The following is a 26,522-nucleotide window of genomic DNA, read 5'->3' as shown; positions in this document are numbered from 1 at the left end:
TTCATCTCGTGATCTACCTTGAAGGAATCCCATCAAAAACATAAATGTGAAATAAGAGTCAAGTTCAATATTAATTAATTAAATTAATATATGCCTTGGTTGTTAACTTCAACGACAAAAGAAGTGAGATCTAAATAGGTGCCAAATTCAATGGTCAGTCCTGAAATTTATTCATAACAACATAAAATATTTTATAACAATTTAAAATATCATTTCTTCTTATAACTTAGCATAATATATTGAAGCCTAAGGTCTGACTTGGCTAGTTGTCATAAACGAATTATATTATAGCCTTTGCAAGTTCTAAAGCTATAATTTCTTATTTTATTCTTCTGAAAATTTGGCTTGTTGGTAGAAAGTAATCATCGAATAATAATAATAATTCGTATATGAGAACGAGCCATATATATAATGCAGTGTATTATAGTTGAATTGATCAAGATCATCATGTCGCGCTACATAATGATCTTCCTATACAGTTAGAAAAGTTTATGCTACCTCAGCTTAATGAAAGTTGTATAGCATTTGAATCATCAGTCTAACGAACTCTAGCAGTGTGCTAACATTCTGCGAAATAAATTAATGTCGTAGGTACTTCTGGATTACTGGCTAAAACAACATTTATAAAATGTGGTTTCATAAAGTGAGATTATTATCGGTTTTTATTTATCTTATAGAAGGTAAGTGTAAATTTTTTAAATCTTATATAATCTAAATTAACAATATAAATTAAAAATATTGTAACGAGACTATATCGTAACATATTATTAAGTTATATTTAATTAGGCACTAACGGCTGAACCTGTGAATATTACTTAGTAGGTTATTAGCTAAAAAATCTTCTCAAAAAATCTTCAGTCAGTCTTCTTCTTTTGAACATCGAAAAACGATGATAGAAAGAGAAAAAAAAAATATTTAACTAAACAACGTTTATGAGACACCACAAAAGCTTCCAGGTTTTATATTTTTCTATATCCTTGTAGTTAATGCGCGATACGACATCTTAAGAGTGCTGAACGGTTCACCAACAACTATACAAAAATATCCCATTCTCGCTCAACTGTTGCTGGACGTGTGGGGCACACAGGAATACATTCAGCATTGCGCTGGTGTAATACTTACATCCCGTCATGTTATATCAACGGCGCATTGCTTCCAATATAATCAGGATACAGGTAGAAAGTAAGTGATACTAATGTTTTTGATAGTAATACATTAAAATTATATACTACAAGAATATGAAATTCACGCTTGTCACGTCAATAGTCTAAATTTAAAGTAAATAATAATATTGTATATCTACTTAATACTTTTTCAAAGCGCGTGTTCATGTTCTGTTATAAATTTTAGGCATATTGGTTTAATATTTATTTCAGGAACGCCTTACAAAAAAACGTCACCTTATTTATTAGTATAGATATATAATTAATCATTAATTAATCATAAATCCACATATATACACAGTGTATAAGAGAACAAATATTTTCAATCTCATATTACCTAAGTGTTGTTGTTAACTTCAAACGTTTTAAATACGAATGAAACCAGTAAAATTAAAAAAAAAATAAGTTAAATTAACTTGAAATCAAATCGGCTCACTTTTCGCGCATGGTTCACAATCCCGATTTAGAGGAAGGGTTTAAGCCCCGGGGACTCCACAAGAAAGCGATCCCCATAGTAGAAATATATAAAGCAAATAATGCATCCCAAATCTGAAAACACATATAATTTTTACACATAGTAAACACAAGTGTAACCACCAAATGTATGTTAAAATAATTAAATTTGTAATATATAACGGATATATATTATTAAGTCACCCTACTAAAAATATGTTCAATTTATAAGGAAAATAAATAAGGGTCTCCACTTCTTGCCCCAGGGCATCTAGATCGCTAAATCCGGAACTGATAACTTGTATTTATAATTTATCTTGTGCTCGGCGTTGAAGGACAACATTGCGAGGAAACCTGCCCTAGTCGGATAAAATACAAACATACAAAAGTGTACCAAGTAGCGCTTGAGCGGCATGGTAAAATAAACTTGAAAATTTCTTAGTAGGTACACGCAAGGCGATTGCCCAGCTGTGGCCAATTTATGGGCTGTTATTTTTTATTTAATAAAACATCAATTAATTCATATATATTATTGTAGCTACTCATTTCCTCAATACTGGAGAATCCGTGTTGGTTCAACATATCGAACGAGGGGAGGTGTGATACATAAAATTAAAACAATTGTAACTCACTATGGCTTTGACAGACGATATTATACAAATGATATAGCCGTAGTTGTTGTGGCCAAAAGATTTACTATTGGCAATTTGGTCAGTCAGGCTACAATTATTAAGCCAAAAAGTGAACTTTTGCCAAATTATGTCTGCACTTTAGTTGGATGGGGATCAACAGAGGTTAGCAGACCAATTATTTAATATCCTATTCTTTGAAATATTTCGTAAACTGTATGATAATAATAAACAATATTTTCTTAATTTTTTTTACAAATGATATACCTAATTAGTGAAATTTATAATTGCCAGCATTCAATTAAGTATTATTTACTAGACCGCGTTTATTTTATTACTGTTTCAGAAAAATGGTCCGCAACCCGATCAGCTCCAAAGCACAATGATGTTTGTAATAGATCAAGAAGACTGCAAAGCACGATATCAAACAATCGGCGCTATTATTGCAGACTCAATGATGTGTGCTGGACGAACGGATATAGATGGCGTTGATGGTTGTTTTGGTGATTCTGGAGGGCCTTTGATTTATAAAGGAGTTGTAGTCGGTCTTGTATCATTCGGCTACGCTTGTGGTCTCAGATTTTATCCTGGAGTATATACAAAAGTGTCTCATTATACAGATTGGATCATTAGTACAATATCCACTAATAAATAATTTGTTGAACTCTTGTCTGATTTTTAATTTTAGAAAAGTTACTTTTTATATCTTAGAGATTACACTTTTTATGGACAAAAATTACGCCTACCACTTAATTTAATTTGTATTTTTTATTTATAACTGTACCTCAGAAATTATCTTTATTTAAATTCATTTCTTGAAATACTTTTAGCTTATGTTGCTTATTATACCAAAGAAAGATAGTTCTTAATTTTCATGTACAAATTTTAAAGTGAAACATTATGAAACATGGCAATTGGTAAAGCATTGAAACAATTATTTTCACTTATAAAATATTCATTAATAATATTTCCAAACATCAACTCTAACATACGTTGCACGAATTAATTTAATAGTTTTATTATCTTTCACCGCTGTATTGCCGTTTCCCCGTCTGTCCACAGACAATAATATAACTTCAATCCTGTCAAGTGTCAACTTCAAATATCAAATGTGCAAATCGATAAACGGCAGAGCTTTTCGGGTGTATGTTAAAAATCTTAAATTTTCTTCAATTGTAAAATTATAATTTAATCCAAAAAAAACTCAACATTTGTCTATTCTATTAATATATAATGGGTAAACAAGGTTTCGTTGCGATAGTTAAAGATTTATATTACGACCCTTTCAAATGGTAAGTAGGCATAACCTCGAAAGATTAATGCGTAAATACATGTTATTTATTGATCCACCGTATTATTATGTTCAATATTATTCATAATTTGTTCAATATTTGTTTCTAAATGATATATATTATTTGGTCAAAGTGAAATTCATCTCATGTCGTATCTACGTTTTGACACGTATTTACGACTTACCGAGGAGACCAGGACCCCCAATTTAAAAAAAAGCCGAAATGGCCTAGTGGTTAGAACGCGTGAATCTTAACCGATGATCATGGGTTCAAACCCGGGCAAGCACCACTGAATTTTCATGTGCTTAATTTGTGTTTATAATTCATCTCGTGCTTGACGGTAAAGGAAAACATCGTGAGGAAACCTGCATGTGTGTAATTTCATTGAAATTCTGCCACATGTATATTCTACCAAACCGCATCGGAGCAGCGTGGTGGAATAAGCTCCAAACCTTCTCCTTAAAAGGGAGAGGAGGCCTTAGCCCAGCAGTGGGACATTAACAGGCTGTTACTGTATATATTATTTACATTTAAAATAAGTTTTCCTAGCCAACATTTAAAAAAATATATATATTATTATAATATATATTTATTAAGAATATTTTTTTTTAAATTGTATAATGGTAACTTATTGATTGCAAAATTATATTAAAGCTTATCCTGCGAGTAAACTATATTTTTTTGAAAGTGAAGGAAAGTGATTTTCAATTTATATTAATTATTTGTATCATATGTTCCAAAAACAAAACCTTTTGATTTATATAATATTGACAATTATAATAAATCTATAACCATGTATGTCTTCACGTAAATATTTCATACATCATCATTATTACAAATTTTTTTATAGAATAGGATGAGCATATGGGCCACCTGATGGTAAGTGGTCACCAATGCCCTTAGACATTCTCATTGTAAGAAATGTCAACCATGGCTTACATAGCCAATGCGCCACCAACCTTGGGAACTAAGATTTTATTTTCCTTGTATTTATTATATACACTGGCTCACTCACCTTTCAAACCGGAACACAACAATATCAAGTAATGCTGTTTTGTGGTAGAATATCTGATGAGTGGGTGGTACCCACCCAGACGAGCTTGCACAAAGGACTACCCTGGTGGTAGGGCTTTGTGTACTATACATAAATGTTAAAGTTTATATTTTTATTAAATAAATATTGGATGATTTCATTTTTTAATAACATCTTACCAGTCAATGTAACCAACCAATCAATTAATTACCTTAGCAACCAATTTTTTTTTTAACAATAGCTTACCATTCTAAAGGTAATTGTTGTTTTTATAATGTCTTTCCCAATATGCAATTTATAATAATGATTTATTGCTATTTTAAGTAAGTGAAAATATTCATGTTCACAATGAATCTCTCAATATAATTTGCTTCTACTGTAAGCAGATAAAAGTTTTTTAACTATTGTGTTCAACATTGTGCTCTCTGGAAAGTATTCTTTCTTGATGTAGCAATCAGATTTTTGCTTATTTAAACCCTTTAGATGATTTCTAAATCACTAAGAATAATATTTTAGTGTATTTATTGACATGCTAAAATATTCCACCCCATGATGTGATAATTTAAAATAGATATAAAATATATTTTTTTGTATCTTTCTTTATTCTGGCAACACTAAACTGAACATCACATATTATAATAATATTTTAAAAAAGAGCAAGTTGTTATTCAGTTATATGTATGTGTATAATATTTTTGCAATAATTTAGGACAATAATTACTCACCACTTTCTGTATGGGTTCACTTATATTATTTATCAAAGGGCTTTTTATTCAACTATTTAGTAGAAATATATCAAAGAGTAGAACCCATCTAGAAAACTCAGTGTCCTCTGAATTATCACACTTAAATCACCAATTAATTCATAAAAATTTGGAACAAACATTCATTTTGACAAGATAACATCTTTCGCACCCATTACAGTGGATCTCTACTCCATTTTATTACATATTTATTTTTAATTGCTGTCTGTGATGCTTTTATCAATTATAATATGTCACGTATTTTATTAAACAAAACTATTTATAAATTTATGTAAACTGTGATAAGAAGCCGTCTGATTATGAAGTTTATTGATCTGTGGTATTATCTTTCAGGTCACTTGTGAAGAGTGTTGGATTTTTCGCATTCGGTGTAGCCATCGCGAGCGAGTGCGCTGGCCTTGAAGTGATGCCCGCCGTTCCACAATAGTCAAATTAAATATACAGTAAATCATAAAATAACGTTACAATGCTAAATTATTTACTAATAACGTTATGCCTAGCACATGTTGCTGTGTGTCAAGATCAAAATCCAAATATTGTCGTTATTTTAACCGACGATCAAGATGTTGTGTTAGGTGGCATGGTTAGTAAAAGTGTTAAAATGATATAGAAAAATAAATAGTTTATTAAAATATATTGTTGTTTTATTTCAATTTTTCAGAACCCCATGAAGAATGTCCAACGCTTCATTGGAAACGAAGGGACGACTTTTACGAATTCCGTAAGTATTTAAAGTTATTATTATTTGAACTTACATTATCATTTACTATAAAATATTTAAATGTATTTCATATATATATATAGAGTTAGTGATATAAAATAATAAAGAAATATACTAATAGCTCTGTATATACATATAGTTATTTGAAATGTGTATGTATGTGTGAGAGCACTTAGTTTTATAAGAAATACTAGTAGATGACATATAACATTTATTATAGTTCGTGACATCTCCGATATGCTGCCCAAGTCGTGCCAGCTTCCTCTCGGGCCTTCACGTACACAACCACATGACCTGGAACAACAGCATCAACGGTGGTTGTTACAGTCGCACCTGGAGGAAACTCGAAACGCGGACCTTTGCTACAGCACTAAAAGATTCTGGATATAATACGTTTTATGCTGGGAAATATTTGAATGAGGTAGATGAAAAGAACTATATTAGTATCTATTAATAATATAGATGAGATAGGGATTGAGAGTTGGTATGTTTGAATGCCCTATCTCAAAAACTATCGGTCCGATTTAAAAATCTCTGCATTTTATAGCCTGTTGTGATCACAGCTGCTTTGAAAGTATATAGCCAAAAAAAGCAATAAGCATAAAATAAACCTCAAGAAAGTGATTTTTGTAGGAAAAATGAACTGTATGATGAATGAATAAATAAATGAATTATATTTTTTGTAATATTAATATTTTATGAAATCAGAATAACAAATAAAATCGCTGTGTATTTGTGATCTCTTATGTCTAAGAAAAATAAAAAACGGCCAAACCACATGCATGCAAATTAAAAAAAAAACATACTCAATTAATTTATTAATTTATTTTTGACGAGCCGGTTGGCGTGGTTGGTAGATCCTTGCCTTTTCACGCCGAAGGTTGTGGGTTCGATTCCCATCCAGGACAGACATTTGTGTGCATGAACATGTCTGTTTGTCCTGAGTCTGGGTGTAATTATCTATATAAGTGTGTATGTATGTGTGAAAGCACTTAGTTTTATAAGAAATACTAGTAGATGACATATACCATTTATTATAGTTTGTGACATCTCCAACTTTTCTTACAAGAGAAAAGTAGTATATGTAGTATATCAGTTGTCTGGTTTCCATAGCACAAGCTTTGTACAAGCTTAATTTGGGATCAGATGGCCGTGTTTGAAAAATGTCCCAGGATAATATTATTATTATTATCTATTTTAATAACACTGCATAATTGTTAAAAAATTTATTACTTTTTTTTAAGTATGGTGTGCATGCGACCGGCGGCCCCGAACAAGTTCCACCAGGATGGAGCGAATGGCACGGTTTAGTTGGCAACTCTGTCTATTACAACTACACCATATCTAATAATGGTGTTCCTACTTATTCAAATGATCTATACCTTACTGATATAATCGTAAGTGTTTTATTCCATGGATTAATTATATATTTTTGTGTTTTTTCCGTATGAATTAATTATATTTCAGGTATTAATAATAATGTCCTCCAAACCGGTTTCGGCCACGGCCGCTAATCTCAAGAGAGATTAGGACAAAGAAGATATTATAGTGCACAAGTGTGTACGCAAACACAGGTGCACTCTCTATTCCCTAACTCTCATAATCCGATGGGACGGCAATCCGACACGACCGGAAAGAGTTCAGGCGTTCAGACTTAATTGAAGTACATTTCACAAAAAAAGTCACCATTTTACCCTCATCCCTCCCTCTGTGGCACACCGCTGATGATACAAAGCAAAATCGCCATGCTGGGGATGGACGTTCGCTGCGACCTTAGTCCAAGGGATTACATCGAGGCTATTATAAAAACAGCTTCACGAAAACTCGGAGTTCTGAACAAGGTGCGGCGTTTTTTCACGCCACAACAACTGTGCCTGTTATACAAAATACAGGTACGGTCTTGCGTTGAATATTGCTCGCACCTTTGGGATGGCTCCGCTAAGTACCTACTTGAGGCCTTGGACCGGTTGCAGCGACGTGCAGTACGCATTATTGGCGACGTAAAGGTCACAAACACCCTTGAACCTTTACAATTGCGTCGCGAGATAGCAGCACTGAGCGCTTTCTATCGTCTGTATCACGGCGAGTGCTCTGAGGAATTATTCTCTCTAATTCCTGCTTCCCCCTTCCTTCTTAAGTCCACGCGAGCTGGTTCTCGATGTCACCGCCTGTGACATCAATTCCATCGAAATTCCACAAAGAAATTTGGCAACTCCTTTCTTTGTCGCACTACCAAAAAATGGAATTCCTTACCAGCTCACGTGTTCCCCTCCTCTTACAACCCGGGTTCCTTCAAACGAGGCGTGAAGAGGCATCTTGCGGGCCGGCAAGGCGGGGACGGCTAGCACAGAACATTCTTCCCGACTGTACTGGCCGTCGTCGCGTTTGGACTCTACTACCACTTACCATCAGGTGGAGTAGAGTCATTTGCCATACCGGGGAACATAAAAAAAAAAAAAAATTTCGTCATTGTCATGACAAAAAATTACCGTGTGTTGTCGAAAAACGCCCATTGTTTATAGACGACATTCGAGCTATTATTCTTTTGTGAATATTTATGGTGCAGAAAGATACTATGTCTCCGAAAAATATATCATTGAATGATAATTAAAATCGTTCGATATATTTCAGAGGGACTTAAGCTTGAGCTTCATAGAAAATCAGACAGAGTCGCAGCCGTTCCTGATGGTGCTGGCGCCCCCCGCACCGCACCAGCCTTTTACTCCTGCGCCGAGACACAAGGGTGTCTTCGGCAACGTCACCGCTGTCAGACACCCTAATTTCAATATTGCTGTCAATGTAAGTATTTTCTTGAACCGCGGCAATCTGGCTCCTATCTAATCCAGCACCCTATACTACGACATACCCGTAAAAATACATTAAAAGCATATTTATTGCGGCAAATCTTTCTCAATTTGTTTTAACCTTTTGTAACTTGTCGCTATGCAATTATGCAATTTGTCGGATTACAAAGTACTCCTCACAAAAGTCCCGGATCAAAAGGGGTCGGTGGCAATACTCTATAGTTCTACAAATTCCGCTTTGAAAACCGTTTGTCGGATTACCTCGATTTAATTGTAATTACACACAGCCCCGATCACAAAATAAGATATATATTTACTTACGTATTATCGCTGCTATGGACATATTAATTTTCAAAAATATCAAGTATCTTTGTTACTTGATAATAATAATAGAATTTTGGTTACGTCGATCATTCAAAGACCAATCACGAAGGATATATTATAGTGCAACCGTGTGTACACAAACATATTTTTAACATACCACTTACCATCACTTGGTGGTGGTTTAGTACTGTCGCACAAGGCACATAACATCTTATTTACCAATGATCACAGCGCATTGGTGATATATCACATATATTATATATCATGGAATGATTATTTTTTCTCACATCGCCAATGTTTACAGGCGGTGGTGACCACTTATCATCAGGTGGTCTATTTGACTGTCTACTTCCCCATTATCAATACAAGAGACATCTATTCTCTCGCTCTTATAGATGGCAATCCGGCACGACTGGAACGAGATTAGACGCTAGACAAGTTGGCATCCGAAAATACTATTAACTAATACACTTTTGACGAGCCGGTTGACGTGGTTGGTAGAAACTTGCCTTTCACGCCGAATGTTGTGGGTTCGATTCCCACCCAGGACAGACTTTTGTGTGCATGAACATGTATTATACATTACACTTTAAAATATTCAGGATAAGCACTGGCTCCTATCAATGCCCCCTACACCATTACCCGCTGAGATGATACCAGACCTGGACAGAGTGTACCGAAGTCGATGGGAGAGTCTCCTGGCTGTTGATGAGATGGTCGCAGATGTGGTCGAAGCTTTAGATTCCAACTCCCTCTTAACCAACACATATTTAATATACACATCCGACAACGGATACCACATTGGTGAGAAATTTCTAACATATAAATTCTAAATATTCTTACTAATTAGTCTTTTGCCTTGTTTATTTAACATACACTACTTACGTGTTGATTATCACCGAGTTAACTGACATAGTCATTTAAAGATATTAGAATGAGATCATAGACAATTTAGTAGTTTTTTTAATTTTTGACATATTCCTAACAAAACAAATAATTATAAGTAAAAAGTCTGCTTTGTAAAACACTGGTGTAGTTAGTTCATTACAGTAAACTCAAAGTCATTTTTAAGAAAATACGCCATATTCTCATTATGTATATATAATGACAATTAGTTAACCTGTGGAGTTAAAATTTGAGTTCATTCGGTTTACATAGACGAAACAGTTTTTTTTTTAATTAATAAAATTTATATTATTTAGGCTTTTTAAATTTTCAGGACAATTCTCTCAAGTTTACGACAAAAGGCAACCATATGAGACCGATATCCGAGTACCACTCCTTATAAGGGGTCCTAAAGTTAAAAAAAACGTTACCAGTGACCAACCAGTCTTGAACATTGATTTGGCACCAACTATAATGGAGTTAGCGGGTCTATTAGCACCAAAGAGTTTAGACGGAAAACCTATAAACTTTGATGTTCAGAGAGAAAATTTCGAGCGGAATATGCTCGTCGAATACTACGGGGAAGGAAGGGACGGTACAGTCGACCCCAGTTGTCCTTGGAAATATGATAGCGATAACCTTGCTGTGAGTCATTTATATTTATTATGATTCAATGCTTTACATTATATAACATTTTCAGTATTCATTATACTTTAGCACGGTTAGAGACTCTTCGCTTTATAAATTTTAATCGTCAATTACTATGCACTATACTTATTGCAATGGTTTAACCGCCAAACTAAGTGTAAGTCAGAGGTTCAATCTTGACCGCCTTGGTCAATCCCAGCGCAAACTTTATGCTTAATTGGGGGTGTGAATAGAGATATTAGTTATTTTTTACTCTTAACATATATTAAATAATATATATATTTAATAAGTTAAAATCAATTTTATTAATTAATAATATATTATTATATATAAATATAATATAATTTCATTTAAGAATTATTGAATTCCATGTTTGCATTAGTCGGATTGCAATTCATTAATAAATCACAAACAATTACCAAATGGCTCATTGACACGAAAGTTACCAACATTCCTTCGATGAATTATTAATTATTATTTTCAGCAATGCTACCCGGAATACGATTGCAAATGTCAAGATTCCAAAAACAATACATTCGCGTGCGTGCGACACATGTCAAATCGGATTAACAAGAAATATTGCAGTTTCGCTGATTCTGACGTAAGATTATTCATTTTAATTTCGTCTTTTTTACTTCAAACATATTTGTATTTTAGTATGCAGACACGCCGTCCCTACTCTTAAATAAATAAATTATAGTTTGTATTTTACCATTTCAATTTGCTTAGGTTCGCTTAATACATATATAACATGATTACTATTATTAAAGATATGAATAGATAAATCACAGTAATTAAAACATAATGGAAACAAAATATAAAAATTTATTTATATCTAGCAACACTAACAAAAAAAATGATTTTATTACATATTAATTTATTCTTTCAGAATTTCACCGAAATGTATGACATCGACAATGATCCTTACGAACTGACGAACATCATAGACAAGGAATTACCATCAGTCAAACATTGGTACAAACTAATATTATCACAAATGATCTCTTGTAAGGGATACAGCAACTGTGAGGATCCACTTCAACAACCCAAAATATATGGATAAGCTACTACTAATATACCTACATTATTCTAAAGATTAATATTAATGTAATGACAGGCCGGTTCATTATGATCCAGAATACAAATGTTGTTGGATCACAGATGACAGGTGAAATTATTTGATAACTAGAAGTTATAAACATTTTCTCTGTTTCATATTTTGGTGTTATGGTTCATAATGAACTGTCATTTCGCTATTATTAATATTTTTGTTGATTTGTAGGACACAGTTAAAAGTAAAAAAACGTAGACTAGCTGGGTAAATATCACTCGCCATAAGTTATTAAAGCACATAATATTATTATTAAACCAAATACGTTATTACTGTGTTGTGATGTGGGAAGTGAGCCGAAATAATAATTGATAAGATTAATTGATAATAGTTAGCCAAACCATAGTTACACTATGGTCGGCATTTTGAAGCCCTCATCAAACACGTGATATATCTAGATAATGTTACCTCACTTGTTATTTTATTATATATATAACATCGTGAGGAAATCTGCATGTGTCTATTTTCATTGAAATTATGCCACATGTGTATTCTACCACCCGCATTGGAGCAATGTGGTGGAATAAGCTCTAAACCATTTCCTCAAAAGGGAGAGGAGGCCTTAGCCCAGCAGTGGGACATTCACAGGCTGATACTGTAATATAGATAAATATGTAGTCGAAGATAAATAATGAAACTATTCAACAATAATTGTAAAAAAAAAACTATATTGATAATGTTTTCAAAGAAAATTTGCTGAATTTAGATAGCTTGTGTTATTAATGGTTAATATTGATAGTTTTATTCAATTCAAATTATTTATCGAATATAATTAAATAATAATAAACATATTAGACCGACACAGAGACTTTTATTTCAATCACAAATAAATCTCATATAAAAAGAAAATATAAACAAGTTAATATCAAAACATCACAGTTAAATAAGTCAACTTAACAATATTTTATTGTACCTGAAATAAAACATTCATCAAATGAATATCAATACATATCATATATGGGCGACAGACAGGTCTTTATACCACATAACCATTTTATCCACTAATATACTATCGACGGGCCGATTGACGTGGTTGGTAGATACTTGCCCTTCACACCGAAGGTTATGGGTTCGAATCCCACCCAGGACAGACCTTTGTGTGCATGAACATGTCTGTTTGTCCTGAGTCTGGGTGTAATTATCTATATAAGTATGTATTTACAAAAGAAAAGTAGCATATCAGTTGTCTGGTTTCCATATTACAAGCTCTGCTTAGTTTGGGATCAGATGGCCATGTGTTTATAATGTCCCAGGATATTATTATTATATATATCAAAAACTAATTTTGGTGGAATACCAAAGAACTATCACTTAAAAAAATATATCATACCAGACTTATCCAAACAATATTTTTGTATTCTTTGAATAGGAACTGTATAGCCATATAACCTATTTGAAAGTCATATATGCTATCCACTCTTTGGATTACTATCGCAACCACTTGTGATACAAGCTTTAATCTTAATTGGGAATGAATCCTAACTAATATTATAAATGCGATAGTGAGTTTGTTTGTAAAATCTTTCATGTCTAACTACTCAACCATGTCATAAAATTTTGCGTGCACTTCCGAGTCACAGACCAAGGATATAGGGAATTTAACACCTTCACACTCACGCGAGCTCAGCTGGCGGTAACTGGTATACTAAAAAACAGACATTGACAGTAGAGTTGCCCGTGTAATATTGACCTGCCGCGTCAGTTTAGTAACTTATAACGTTAGAGCTTATAAATTATTTATAAAGTTTATTGGGCTTTTATTACTTTATTCTTTTATTACTATGGTTGGCTATGGTATGGCTATTATTACTCTATTATTATATTTGTCTATTGCGATTAACTATGGTACATCAAATTAAAACAAAATCACAGTAAAATACTTACTAAAATAACAGTGTTGTTTATATTACTTGTCTATATTACATATATTACTGTTTAAATAAAATCCCAATATATATATATATATATATATATAATCGACAATATAGTCAATATAGTATATATATATAATGATGATGGCAATACATGTAATTTTTACGGTTAGAGAGCTGGCAAGTATTCCAGTATATGATTTGCTCATCTTCAAGTGGAAAGCGATTAAACCAATCATCAATGCGAATTGACTTAGTTCGTATTATTAAAGTTTTTGAACTATAACACTTCCAATTTAGTAGAAAAGATAAAAGTGTTGCCTCTGAGGCTGATTGAAGTCGACCGATAATGCTAGAAAGGAAGAAAATCCATGAGACAAACAATCAATTATTATTATTAACAATCATGTATTTTACAATATATCTATTTATTTATTTTAGATATAAAATTTTTACTTGACGTTCGTCACGAGAAGAGCTATTAAAAAACAAATGCCTATTTTTGGAACAGCATCTGTCTCATTAATATTCTTTAATATATATTAAGCGCTGTCAATTGCCAACGCATAAGTAACATACTAGCAGAATATTTTTCTACAATACAATCTGCCTCCCCAATTATCGTTTTTTTTTTCAGTAAGATTCTAAACATAAACATCTGGAGGCATGAACAAATAACATATTACGCCCTTTTTTTCAAATTCAAAGCGCTGTCAGACGCGGTAACGTTTCTTTCAGCGTAATCATTAACACACTATTAATAACGTCTAAATGTGCAAATCATACAGAAATTTCACTCGCTAGCTTCCCAAGTATTAATATACAACAATAACAACAAACGACTACTTATTATTTAAAGTGAATATGACAATGTTTTTTCTTTCTTCTCTCTCTTTCATATATGAAGTCCTTCTCTTTCATATACGAAATCCTATATACATAAATGCAATTAAATCGTCTTTGACAATAGCTGTGTTTTAAAGACTAATGTTTATCACTAATTATATTTATTGTACAACAATATACAATCGACATATTACATACAGAAAATACCGTAATAGTCTAAAGACCGGTTATTATATTGTAAAAACGATTCGTTTTGCTTACGGCTAGTTGGATTTTATAATTGTCGTTTACAATTTCCGCAATCAACTTTCGAATAACTGTCAGTTTCATACATTTACCCAAGTATCAATTATATACATAGCCTTTAGATCCGCAAGTATCAAGATAATTTTAGCTTCTGAATTACACCTCGTAGACAATTCTACTAATCGTAATTAAAGTTAATCGTTTCTTTAATGTAGTAACCGGGCATTTAGGCCATTTTATGGTACGTCGGGCGCGTTTTATAGGTCAGTTTTATCGTATAGGATTTTTTTAGGCCATGACAATTTATCTAAAATACATGGTCACTGTACAAATACGCGCTTCACGGACACGCTAACATCGCTTGCTATAACTCGCTTCGTACAACGCCTCCGACGCTTGCTATACCATGGCCTTAAAGGAGCGTACACTAATGATTTAATCAAGGAAGGCATTGACTGTGAAACTAAACTGGGTTTTATGAAGACTCGAGATTAAAAAGGAGTCTATAACGGAATCACGTGATTTATGGACACTCCCTAATGATGAATCACTATGACTTCTATTAAATAGCAACAAATAATGGTTACTACAATCTAAAATCAAGTGTACTTTTGCACAGACTATACTAATTTAATTATTAGGGTTGCCATCTATCCGATTTTTTCCCGATTTTTCATTTTAAACGGTCGATTGTTTGCCGGTATTTCATAAAGACTGCATACGTATTTTTTTTCTTCAGATTAAAGTACAAATAATTGGAATTGAGAACATCCTTTTTAAAAATTGGCTTAATTATTGTTACCATTTGATATTTTTTTTTTTTTTATAGAATAGGAAGGCGGACGAGCATATGGGCCACCTGATGGTAAGTGGTCACCAACGCTCTTAGACATTAGCATTGTAAGAAATGTCAACCATCGCTTACATATCCAATGCGCCACCAACCTTGGGAACTAAGATTTTATGTCCCTTGTGCCCGTAATTACACTGGCTCACTCACCCTTCAAACCGGAACACAACAATATCAAGTATTGCTGTTTTGCGGTAGAATATTTGATGAGTGGGTGGTACCTACCCAGACGAGCTTGCACAAAGCCCTACCACCAGTCGGTAGAATATCTGATGAGTGGGTGGTACCTACCCAGACGAGCTTGCACAAAGCCCTACCACCAGTTTTACTACTATTTAAATTAATATACAGACTATTTAAATATACAGACTATTTAAATTAATATGATAAATATCATAAAAACAATATTTTTCGTTTAACGAACGATCATAGACTAACGACGCTTTATAAGACAATCATTTTCTGAACGAATGTTAAGGCTTTTAAAATCACAAATATTTTTAATATGGCATCCACGAGTCTCTTCGAACATATATATCTATGTGTGCAATGGAACCGGCGCACACACAGCCCTATCTAATATATACATATATTATATGTAATTATTATATATTTACATTTGAGATACAATTACTGACCTAAATATTTAAGTGACGGCGGGAACTTGCTGGTGGTTCTTTATAGTGAAATAATCCGTCAGTTTGCTTTGACAATGTATATCCTCTTTGCTTATCAACGGGCACGGGAAATATTTCTGAAAATATAAAAAATAAAACATTTTGTAGATTACAAAACTAAGGAAAATTAGCTAAATAGTTCTAGACAATTTGAGCTTATTACTGGAGGATTAGCTTTATTTAACAAGAAAACGATTTTAAATGTTTTAAAAACCAGTAAGTACGGTCAGCTAGAAAAATAGACATTTTCAAAAATAATTTTTATCCCATAGATTTTCTTTAACATATCTTTTTTAATTAAAAATAGGTTAGTGAGCTGACAAATGGGTCGCGTGATGGTGAGTGGTCACCGCCACCCATAGATATTGGCACAGTAAGAAATACTAACCATCCCTTACATCACCAATGGTAGTCGTTATTATAACTCTATTCCACTTAGGTCTAGTCACTTTAATTTTACTTTCAAAGTTCCGATAATTAGGAATTTTTTTTCGCCAATTCATAACGAATACCATAGATTATACAAGATATCGACCAATGATATCGCCTCAATTGAATGTCAAAGTTGTTTGTTAGTAGTGCTCATACGAAGTCCGAAAAATTGAGAAAGGAGAGAGGAAAGAGGAGAAAACGTCCCGGCTTATATATATGTAGTATTATTTTCGGTATTTATAAATATACATTTATTTATTTAATATATTACATAGTTAATAATATGAATCGTCACAACGTACCTGCACGGCTTTTATACCTCCGGATATATAAACAGTCGGGATGACTTGCTTCGGCTTGAGAAATTTGACAAAACGAATCAATTCAGAGAAGCTAGAATGTTCACTGTATGGAATGCCTGAAAAAAAGCATATAATATAATGAGTACATAAGTAATTTTTATATTCCAAAACGAATACTATTTTCATTTTGAAACATCCTAACATAAAATTTAACTGTATTTATTGCATCGGTTGGTGGGAACAGTAATAAAATATTGTTTTTTCGTTTAAGAAAACAATCGCAGCAGTCTGGTTGGAGCTGAAGTTGGGAATGTTAAAATCCCTCGTCTCCGAAAACGCTTTAAGCCATTAGTCCTTATCCAAAGAATGTTAATTTTTGAAAGGGATATGAATACATAGTCAACCGCTAGCTTCACATTAAAATTAATCTTGTATAAACCGTAACAGCCTGTGAATGTCCCACTGCTGGGCTGAAGGCCTCCTCTCCCCTTTTTGAGGAGAAGGTTTGGAGCTTATTCCACCACGCTGCTCCAGTGCGGGTTGGTGGAATATACATGTATATTATATAATATAATTATTTTATATTATATAATAATCTTGTGTAATGACAATTTAAAAGTACTAAGAGCTTACTTGAATAAAGAAGAATATTTTCATTTTTCATCATTTAAATCCATAATATTTTAGCGGAAAATCTGTCATAATTACCATGAATGGTCACGGAATCCTTTTCAACCGATGGACTCTTGCCGTTTTCCCAACCGCTGGGCTTAAACGCCACAAGTTCACTGAACGCTCCCTTGAGATTAGCCAAATAACTGCGCATTTTCTGTAAAAATACCAACATCATTTAACTTTATAATAACTTGTCGTTGCAACTCGGTATAATAATAATATAGTTTCATATACATAATATTTATTTGTATTAATATCGTGTTGTATAACGAAAGGTCTAACCGTGCAATTAAATGGCCGTTTCAATGAGTTGGATAAAAAATTTTTTTATAAATTTTAACAACACTGATAAACCAAAACGGCTTTCCGGTACCAATTTGTTAGCTTCGATAGCTGCTATTTTTTTTTTTTCGAAATTGAATGCTTGTATTAATGTTAAATAATTATAAGATGAAGAACTGATGTGCGTCGCGCACGCGAGTCGAGACGACAAGTGAAGTTAAGTTGGTAGGCTCGTCCCCGCACCCCGCGATGATAGATAGTGAAGCGCCGCAACATACTCCCCGGGGTTGAAGGATTTTTCAACAGCTAGATGTCTCCGGAAGAGGGCATATGTTATTGTACGCTCTCCGAATAGTCCCTTTTTTGGTTAGAATCTCAGCGACCCTGTTCACCCCGTCTGGTCCAGGATGAAGTCCTGTTATCCTGCTCAAGACCCATAAGAGCGGTGGCTGAGTCCTGTCCCGGACGAGAACCATGGAACCCAGTTCCAGGTCCCTGTTGGAAGACCGCCACTTGACCTTCCGTTGCAGCGCAGTCACGTATTCGTGTGAGAAACGCTGCCAAAAATGCTGTTTTAGTTTTTCAATTCGTTCATAGTGTTGCAGTTGTTGAATGTTTTCATTGTCTAGTGGTGGCTGAGGAACAGTTAGAAAAGTTCGTTCTATGAGGAAGTGGGCTGGGGTAAGGCAGGAAAGGTCCGAAGGATCTTGAATCTGAAAGATTCAGTTGGGTATGCAGCTAGTAATCTCTCCCGGGTCGTATGGTGTCCCAGCTAAGATACCGTAACTATTATAACTCATGCGCAGGCTGTTCTCCGTTGATTATGATAATTCCAGACTCCGGGTTGCTACTGAGAATTATCGACAGAAAAACCGAATAACTTTTTATATTGGCCCGCCCTGGGATTTGAACACAGGATTTCGGGGTCTCATATCTACCCACTTTTTTTTTCACGCAGTGGAAAGCTTCAGATAGGTACCCAGCTCCCATGGGACGGGAACTGGGTTATGTGGGATTCTTACCCACTAAAACCACTGTGATGGCCGTCCTCATCACGGATTGGAGAGGCTGCGGGATCGTGTTGATCGTGGGTATCCGCGGCCTCTCCCGTGCTTTGCTCCGCTCGTGGTTCGGCGGAGCTCTCTTCAGGGGGCGAAGGTTCATATCTACCCACTAGACCAACGAGGCAGTCAATAATAGCTGCCCATACTAAAATCGGTCAAGATGACATCAATTACGACTTACCTCATGAGTCAAATCCCTCATGGGCACGACGTGCAACTGACACGACTGCGGCGGGACGAGGCTGCAACTGCGACCTTCGACCGTCTGCAGCACGAGGTCCTTCTCTGGACACGCCCACACCGAACAGCCCACACGGCGCGCCATGCCGTGGAAGAACTTCTCTTTTCCTACACACAGAGATTTTTTTATTTATTTATTAAAGACGATCAGCAGTCGCTATACTTACATATGTAATAATAAAAACACATTCAGACTTAACATACGCGACTCTTCAAGCCAGCCACGACATGCATTTTAAGGTACAATACATATATACATTTTTTATATTACTTAAAACAGATTATAACATTGAAAATGAACCAATAATAAATATTATAATTAACGAGTGCACTAATTTCATTTATCACATTAATAATTTATAACAAAATAATTTAAATAAAAAACAATAAATAGTAATTAACTAAATATTTTAATTGAATAATAATAATGACTTTAAATACATTTTTTCATGAATTTCTTAAACTGACGTGCTTAAAATATATATATATTTTTTAATTAAGGTTGTAATAATAACTCCAGTTTTTTTTTTTGTATTTATTAATAGAGTCCTCGAAAAAATGTTAAAATCTATTTATCGTTTGATAGAAAATTAAATAAATATTTAATTTGCAAGTTTGTAGTTGAAGATAAAGCCTTATTATTTAAGACATAAGGTTTGAAATCCGTTGTAACTTACCGATGGTGTATGTGCCACAGACTATAAGCACAGACGAAAACTTCTTTCCGACCTTTTCGAGCGCTGTTTTCTTCTCGCGAAGCAGATTTAATGCCATTTCTAAGCTTTGATCTTGTTTTGGAAAATCGTATCGTGGGTTGCAATATCTAATAAAAATTTAAAAATAATTTAACATTTGGTTAGGGTTTTTCTGGGTGGTAGGTCTTCGTGCTAGCCTGTATGCGTAGGTACCACCCACTCATCAGATATTCTACTGCTAAGCAGCAATACTTATTATTGTTGCTTTCCGATTTGAATGGTACGTCTTCGTTCCAAAGGTTGGTGGCATACGGGCCATGTAAGAAATTGTCAATATTTTTTACATCGCCAATGTCTATATGTGGCGGTGACTACTAAACATTAGGTGGCCCATTTAACATAAAAAATAAGTTTTATAATACTAAAGGACACATGCGCGACTAGCCCAGTACAGTAACAGCCTGTTAATGTCCCACTGCTGGGCTAAGGCCTCCTCTCCCTTTTGAGGAGAAGGTTTGGAGCTTATTCCACCACGCTGCTCCAATGCGGGTTGGTAGAATACACATGTGACAGAATTTCAATGAAAATAGACACATGCAGGTTTCCTTCACCGTTAAGCACGAGATGAATTATAAACACAAATTAAGCACATGAAAATTCAGTGGTGCTTGCCCGGGTTTGAACCCACGATCATCGGTTAAGATTCACGCGTTCTTACCACTAGACCATCTCGGCTTATAGACCATCTCGGCTTATGGCGACTAGCCCACTATGCACATATTGTAGAGTACAATGCGTGCGCTGAGTTAATTCAGACGGTAGGCCGTCTGAATTCAAACTATATTTTGGGGGAAAAAATTATAACAATCTCTAATAGTAAAATTAGCCGAGATGGCCCAGTGGTAAGAATGCGTGAATCTTAACCGATGATCGTGGGTTCAAACCCGGGCAAGCACCACTAAATTTTCATGTGCATAATTTGTAATTTTAATTCACCTCGTGCTTTACGGTGAAGGAAAACATCGTGAGGAAACGTGCATGTGTCTAATTTCACTAAAATTCTGCGACATGTGTATTCCACCAACCCGCACTGGAGCAGCGTGGTGGAATAAGCTCCAAACCTTCTCCGCAAAAAGGGAGAGGAGGCTTTAGCCCAGCTGTGGGACATTCACAGGCTGTTACGATAATAGTAAAATTGGATCTAACGAAAATCTTAATGAACGACTACCTTATGTAACATTCCCTTTTAATGCTTAGTTAGTTAGTTAGTACATTGTTAATATAGTCTGTAATATAATATAATATGAATTCCTATGGACAAGTATACTGATGATGATGACCTTCTGACTGATTTCGGCCACGAAGGCCAATCTGAAGAGAGATTACCCAACTGCGCAGGAGATATAATAGTGCACAAGTATGTGCGCAAACACTCTCAGGTGCACTCCCTATTGACTACGATGTGACGGCAAATGGACACGACCGGTAAAATTTCAAAGCAAATATACTAGCAAACTAACACGATTGTCGCGTCTTAAATGGAAACATTAAACACAACTTACGTAGTATCGAGATAGATTGTGTGCACGTCTTTATTCCAAAACACTGGATACGATTCCATAATATCCGAGGCACGAAAATCACCGGTATGAAGAATGCTTTTACCGTTTGGCAATGTAAAAACGAACATGAGTGCACCGGGACAGCTGAAACATTATAAATAAATATATATAAGTATGTAATATATATTGTAATAGAAATCCTTGGGGGAGGCCTTTGTCCAGCAGTGGACGTCTTTCGGCTGGTGATGATGATGATGAATATATATTTAAAATATTACTAGTAATATTTCCAAGAAATTAGTTATAATGAAGCATTCTCCTAAGAGGGAAGATCTAGCAGTTGATCATTGACAGGATGTTATTTTGTTCATTTCCGTATTTAAACCCCTCCCCTCTCCTTTAATTAATACTCAACTTGTGCTAATAGTGGCTTCGATTCGTGGCTATGATCGAAGAAAAATATTACTTTCATAATAAATCTTATAAAAATTATTACATATTACAACTCAAATAAAGTACTGGTAGGGCTTTGTGCAAGCTCGTCTGGGTAGGTACCACCCACTCATCAGATATTCTACCGCAAAACAGCAATACTTGTTATTCTTGTGTTCCGGTTTGAAGGGTGAGTGTGCCAGTGTAATTACATTCACAAGGGATATAACATCTTAGTTCCCAAGGGAGGTGGCGCATTCGCTATGTAAGCGATGGTTGACATTTCCTACAATGCCATTGTCTAAGGGTGTTTGGTGACCACTTACCATCTGGTGGCCCATATGCTCGTCCGCCTTCGTATTCTATAAAAAAAAGTAGCATAATATGTAAAAATTACGTAATATAGCGATACTATGTCGCTTCATACTAAGCTAACGCTTACTCTGAGAATTCCGAATCGGGAACCCAAAAATATAAAGTTAGGTAACAACAATAAATATGTCTTACTGGTTCGCGTCTATCGCCGTCACCTCAACACCATCGATAACAACCGTCTCATCAATATTTATAATATGAACACGTTTAAAATTCACTCCTAAACGCAAAACGCATAAATCCGCTAAAAAAAACCACGCATATTAAACAAAAAAACCTTCATTTAACAATAACATAACAGATAACAACTCACCCGTTATTTTGGAACAAAATAACATTTTATTGAAATTCCTGTTAAGTCCCATATAGTGATCGGAATGAAAATGAGTCAAGAAATAATGCTTAATGTTTGGAATTTCTCCATAAGAAAATGCGTCAACAGCAAAATGTGTTCCTGTTAACAAACATGAAAATATCAAAATTTTCGTTCATCCCACGAGTTCCTATCTTCCAATTACACCAAACAAATCCGTAATCATCACCTGTTACTATCTTATGGTAGGGAATGTTTCGCGCAAAGGCTGATGCCTTATTCGACTTAGACTTCACTGGTAGCGTGAAGTGAATGGAATCTATATTTCTCCTAGGCGATAATGACCCCGCACTATCCCTTTTAGATCTAGATGAGGAAGCGCGTTGAGCTTCTGAAATTGATGACTTAACGTCCCGCTTCGGAGAGGGCGATCGTGGCAATGAAATACGTGGAGATCTTGACGGTTCAGGACATAGCTTATGTGATGTCCGTCCAATTAAATCTCCAACCACTGAATTCCTGTTCATTTCCTGCGCATCATTACGGCCTAGGTCCTCAGCGAGATACACACTTGCAGGAACATCATTTCTTAATGAATTGAAACCGTTCACTGGAACCACGGGCTCTATACTCGAAGTATTATTACTTTTGAAGTATGTCTCTATAGACTGCTGCTTTAAATGCTCATTTTTCACATGTCTCCCATGCTTAATAACAGACACATAAGTAGGTTTTTGTTTCGAGTTAATATTATTATCGATATCATTAATTTTACGTTTCACTAATATATAATTTGGCGGTTGAACTATAATGTGTGTAAGTTTCTCAATGGCATTTGTGTTCAAAATAAGAATTTTCGTATTCTCTGATTTTTCTTCTGTGCCTGTCAATTTTTGTTTTTTAATTTCTAAGTTGACAGAGACTGCTTTTCTTTTTGATGTATTAAATAAAGAGTTATTCATGTTTGTACTACTGTTTATTGTGTCTTCGGATAACTCGGATCCTTCTAAAATTTCACAGTCTACATCTATGTCACTTTTATTATGTGCTAATAGTATTTTTTTTATGTTACTCTTTTTTGTGCTTATATCTACGGTTTCACATTTTGAAATGGAGAAAGAAAGAGATACTACTTGTTTTTCATGTGTATCATAAATAATAGTTTTATCGCTACAAATACTTTTTTCTTCGTGTAATTCAGATGTTGATGAAATTGATAATACAGAATTGTTGTTTTTATTATCTATAATATTATTAGGGACATTTAATGGGAAACAATTTAGAGTGAAATCATCATTTTTTAAACTGTCAATATCTTCAATGGCTGAAAATCCTAATGAATTAACATCAGAAATATTTTTTTGTTTCCCTACATTTTGGACATCTGTTGGATAACAATTTAGTTTATTTCTTAAATTTTCTTTATCGAGACTATAATCCTGAAAACAAAAAAAAACAATATTATTATTTAACTTTCAAGATAGATTTAACTAAGAAAGGTGTAAAATATTTAGAAACTTCATAATTTTACTAAAACAATCTGTCCTAGGCTTAAGATATATGAATACTGGCTGGTTCATTACCTGGCTCTGGATGTAATTCCAGGTACAATGAACATAACACCTTGGGTCCAATGTTGGTGACTGAAGTTGAATGGAATTGTTACTATTTTAAGTGGCAATGACTACTTACCATCAGGTGGACCAATCAACTGTTTAGCTTATTAATTTAAATTAAAAAAGGCCAGCTATTTCATTCCAATTTTTCATAAAATTTAAAGAAAAAGCAATATAAAACACCATAATAGACTAAATTTAATTACAGTTTTACACAGTGATTTAGTCAACACTTGTTCCAATTGTCAAGTTGACATTTTGATCAACATATTCTGGAGATCAAAACGACAACTTGCCATTTGAGCCAACTGATGCCAACATCACCATGGCAACCACCACGTTTTTATATCTGTTTATATTACCTGGATTATATTGTTTATTGTGTTTGCACTGTTTCTTTTTAGTCTCAAAGACGAACGACTTACTGTTGAATTCTAAAAACAGAACAATTAGATATAAATAATATAGTTTTGTATTTAGTGAAGTTTTAATATAAAATATAATATAATATTAAAAATATGCTTATAAATTATATACATTATACAAGAGTGATGTACTACTTAAATAAAATACAAAGATAAAATTAAACTTAGCATTAAAAAAACTAAACAGTAAACAGTATAAACAGTAACAGCCTGTGAACGTCTGAAAAATATGTGTTCTCTATTTTGCAGTCAATATTAAATAATTATAAAAACAATCATGAAATATTGTACATAACCTACATTTAAAATATTAGACATGCAAGATTTATATATAACCCGAGGTATGCTTTACTACTAATAATTAAATAACCCAAATAAATAATAAGAAATATTACTCAATAATATTTTTTAACTTTTTAGTTGTTTAACTAATGTAACTAAGAGCATAATAAAAAGCTATATTCATTCAAAAATAACTTATATTCAGTATAATGATTTTTATATACACTTATACAATTAAATCATATATTATTATATATTTTTTAAATGTAACTTTTAACTTTTGGAAATAATTCATAGATTCTTCATAATTATTAAAATATTAATTAAGTTATTTACTATATTGAATGTTTATTTTTTCAGTTTGCATGCTTTCCTAAAAAGTCTTTAATAAAAAAATATTTTTGATTACGTTTTTAAATTTAAATTACCTGAGTAAGTGATATGTCCTTGTTGAATATTTTTACTGTCCTTGGATTTAAAATGGATGGCAAATAACTATTAATGTCTTCATTATTCATTTTCCATTGTTGAAAAATATTGTTATGTAAGAACTAAAGAAAAGCCAAAAAAATTAATTGCTTACAACAATCAATTCGAACGATTTAATGAATCGAGTTATTGATAATTTTTAATTAGTTAGTCTATAAGTATTAAAAAAAAAACAATACTTAATAAATAGTAAATACGTCATACGCCATGTTACGTTACAATGACACATGACAGTTGACAAATAATACCGCATTTACACATGTATGTTCGCGATTCATCTCGTTATTCGATGAAATGTTCGTCGAACATTCGTGTAGTGTAGTACTTACAATAATGGATGATGTATTTACGTACAAGTAGCTTCCGCGTTGCAAATGAAAATTGTAATGATACTACTAATAAAATATTTTCTATAATATAATCATAAATTTTATATTTGTACATTAATCTTAGAACAGCAACACTGATAAAATCCACTTAAAATTAGTAAAAAGTATGATAGAAATAAGATTTTTATAAACTCAAATATTACATTATCATGGACCTGATAATTTGTTTAATTTTTTCCTTAATTAGTACTAGTACAAATATATGTAAGTCTAAAAAGTCAATTGATATTTTAATATTAGATATAAACCAAAAATATTTTAATAAGTAACCAGAAACATGTTCAATGGCTAAAACTTGAAAATCCAATTCTTATTTAATCAAATGTTGATATATATATAAAGATATTTGCCATAATATTAACGATTAGTGAAAATACACGTCAGTTAGGTAGGTAATGGGTCAGTATTGCCATAAGGTAAAGTCTGCCCGATAAAGGCGTTTTATTTATTGATTTTTAATTACTTCTTTAGGTATGAAATTATATTTTTGATTAAAGATAGAGCTTAAAATTTTATTTTGTTTAATTTGACTCGTAAGCTTTATGATCTACAATTAAAAAAAAATTGGTAGTATTAATAATTGATGGAATATTATTTTTAACAGTGGCTACAAAAAATTAGTTCGCGATAAA

The 26,522-nt window shown here is 33.4% G+C and overlaps 3 protein-coding genes across 7 annotated transcripts; 2 read left to right on the top strand and 1 right to left on the bottom strand.

Moving 5' to 3' along the window:
- Positions 1 to 544: 544 nt before the first annotated feature.
- Positions 545 to 2,900, top strand: LOC126775586 (trypsin, alkaline C-like). The gene is made up of 4 exons (XM_050497627.1): positions 545 to 680; positions 984 to 1,182; positions 2,155 to 2,410; positions 2,592 to 2,900. Exons 1-4 carry the CDS (start codon positions 629 to 631, stop codon positions 2,898 to 2,900), a joined length of 816 nt encoding a protein of 271 aa, XP_050353584.1. The 5' UTR covers positions 545 to 628.
- On the bottom strand, positions 2,810 to 25,635 carry LOC126775521 (DNA cross-link repair 1A protein-like). 5 transcript variants are annotated; one of them, XM_050497529.1, is made up of 12 exons: positions 25,441 to 25,635; positions 24,668 to 24,739; positions 22,919 to 24,128; positions 22,690 to 22,830; positions 22,509 to 22,620; positions 21,570 to 21,713; positions 19,990 to 20,135; positions 19,254 to 19,420; positions 17,760 to 17,880; positions 17,052 to 17,167; positions 16,279 to 16,394; positions 2,810 to 2,832 (listed from the first exon to the last, which is right to left on the bottom strand). In XM_050497529.1, the coding sequence occupies exons 1-11, from the start codon at positions 25,528 to 25,530 to the stop codon at positions 16,287 to 16,289; spliced, it is 2,427 nt and encodes an 808-aa protein (XP_050353486.1). In that variant the 5' UTR covers positions 25,531 to 25,635; the 3' UTR covers positions 2,810 to 2,832; positions 16,279 to 16,286. The 5 variants fall into 5 exon arrangements, with proteins under 5 accessions (XP_050353486.1, XP_050353483.1, XP_050353484.1 ...); XM_050497526.1 differs by lacking the exon at positions 2,810 to 2,832 and adding an exon at positions 12,605 to 12,740; XM_050497527.1 differs by lacking the exon at positions 2,810 to 2,832 and adding an exon at positions 12,687 to 14,050.
- Positions 3,336 to 12,629, top strand: LOC126775544 (N-acetylglucosamine-6-sulfatase-like). Its single transcript, XM_050497561.1, has 10 exons — positions 3,336 to 3,537; positions 5,668 to 5,917; positions 5,996 to 6,055; positions 6,276 to 6,476; positions 7,300 to 7,452; positions 8,687 to 8,854; positions 9,786 to 9,987; positions 10,403 to 10,713; positions 11,201 to 11,317; positions 11,606 to 12,629. The coding sequence occupies exons 2-10, from the start codon at positions 5,801 to 5,803 to the stop codon at positions 11,777 to 11,779; spliced, it is 1,503 nt and encodes a 500-aa protein (XP_050353518.1). The 5' UTR covers positions 3,336 to 3,537; positions 5,668 to 5,800; the 3' UTR covers positions 11,780 to 12,629.
- Positions 25,636 to 26,522: the final 887 nt, after the last annotated feature.

This window comes from Nymphalis io, chromosome 18 (genome assembly GCF_905147045.1).
Source record: "Nymphalis io chromosome 18, ilAglIoxx1.1, whole genome shotgun sequence".
NCBI lineage: Eukaryota > Metazoa > Arthropoda > Insecta > Lepidoptera > Nymphalidae > Nymphalis > Nymphalis io.
The sequence above is the reverse complement of the archived record's forward strand: the minus strand, read 5'-3'. Positions and strand labels throughout refer to the sequence as shown.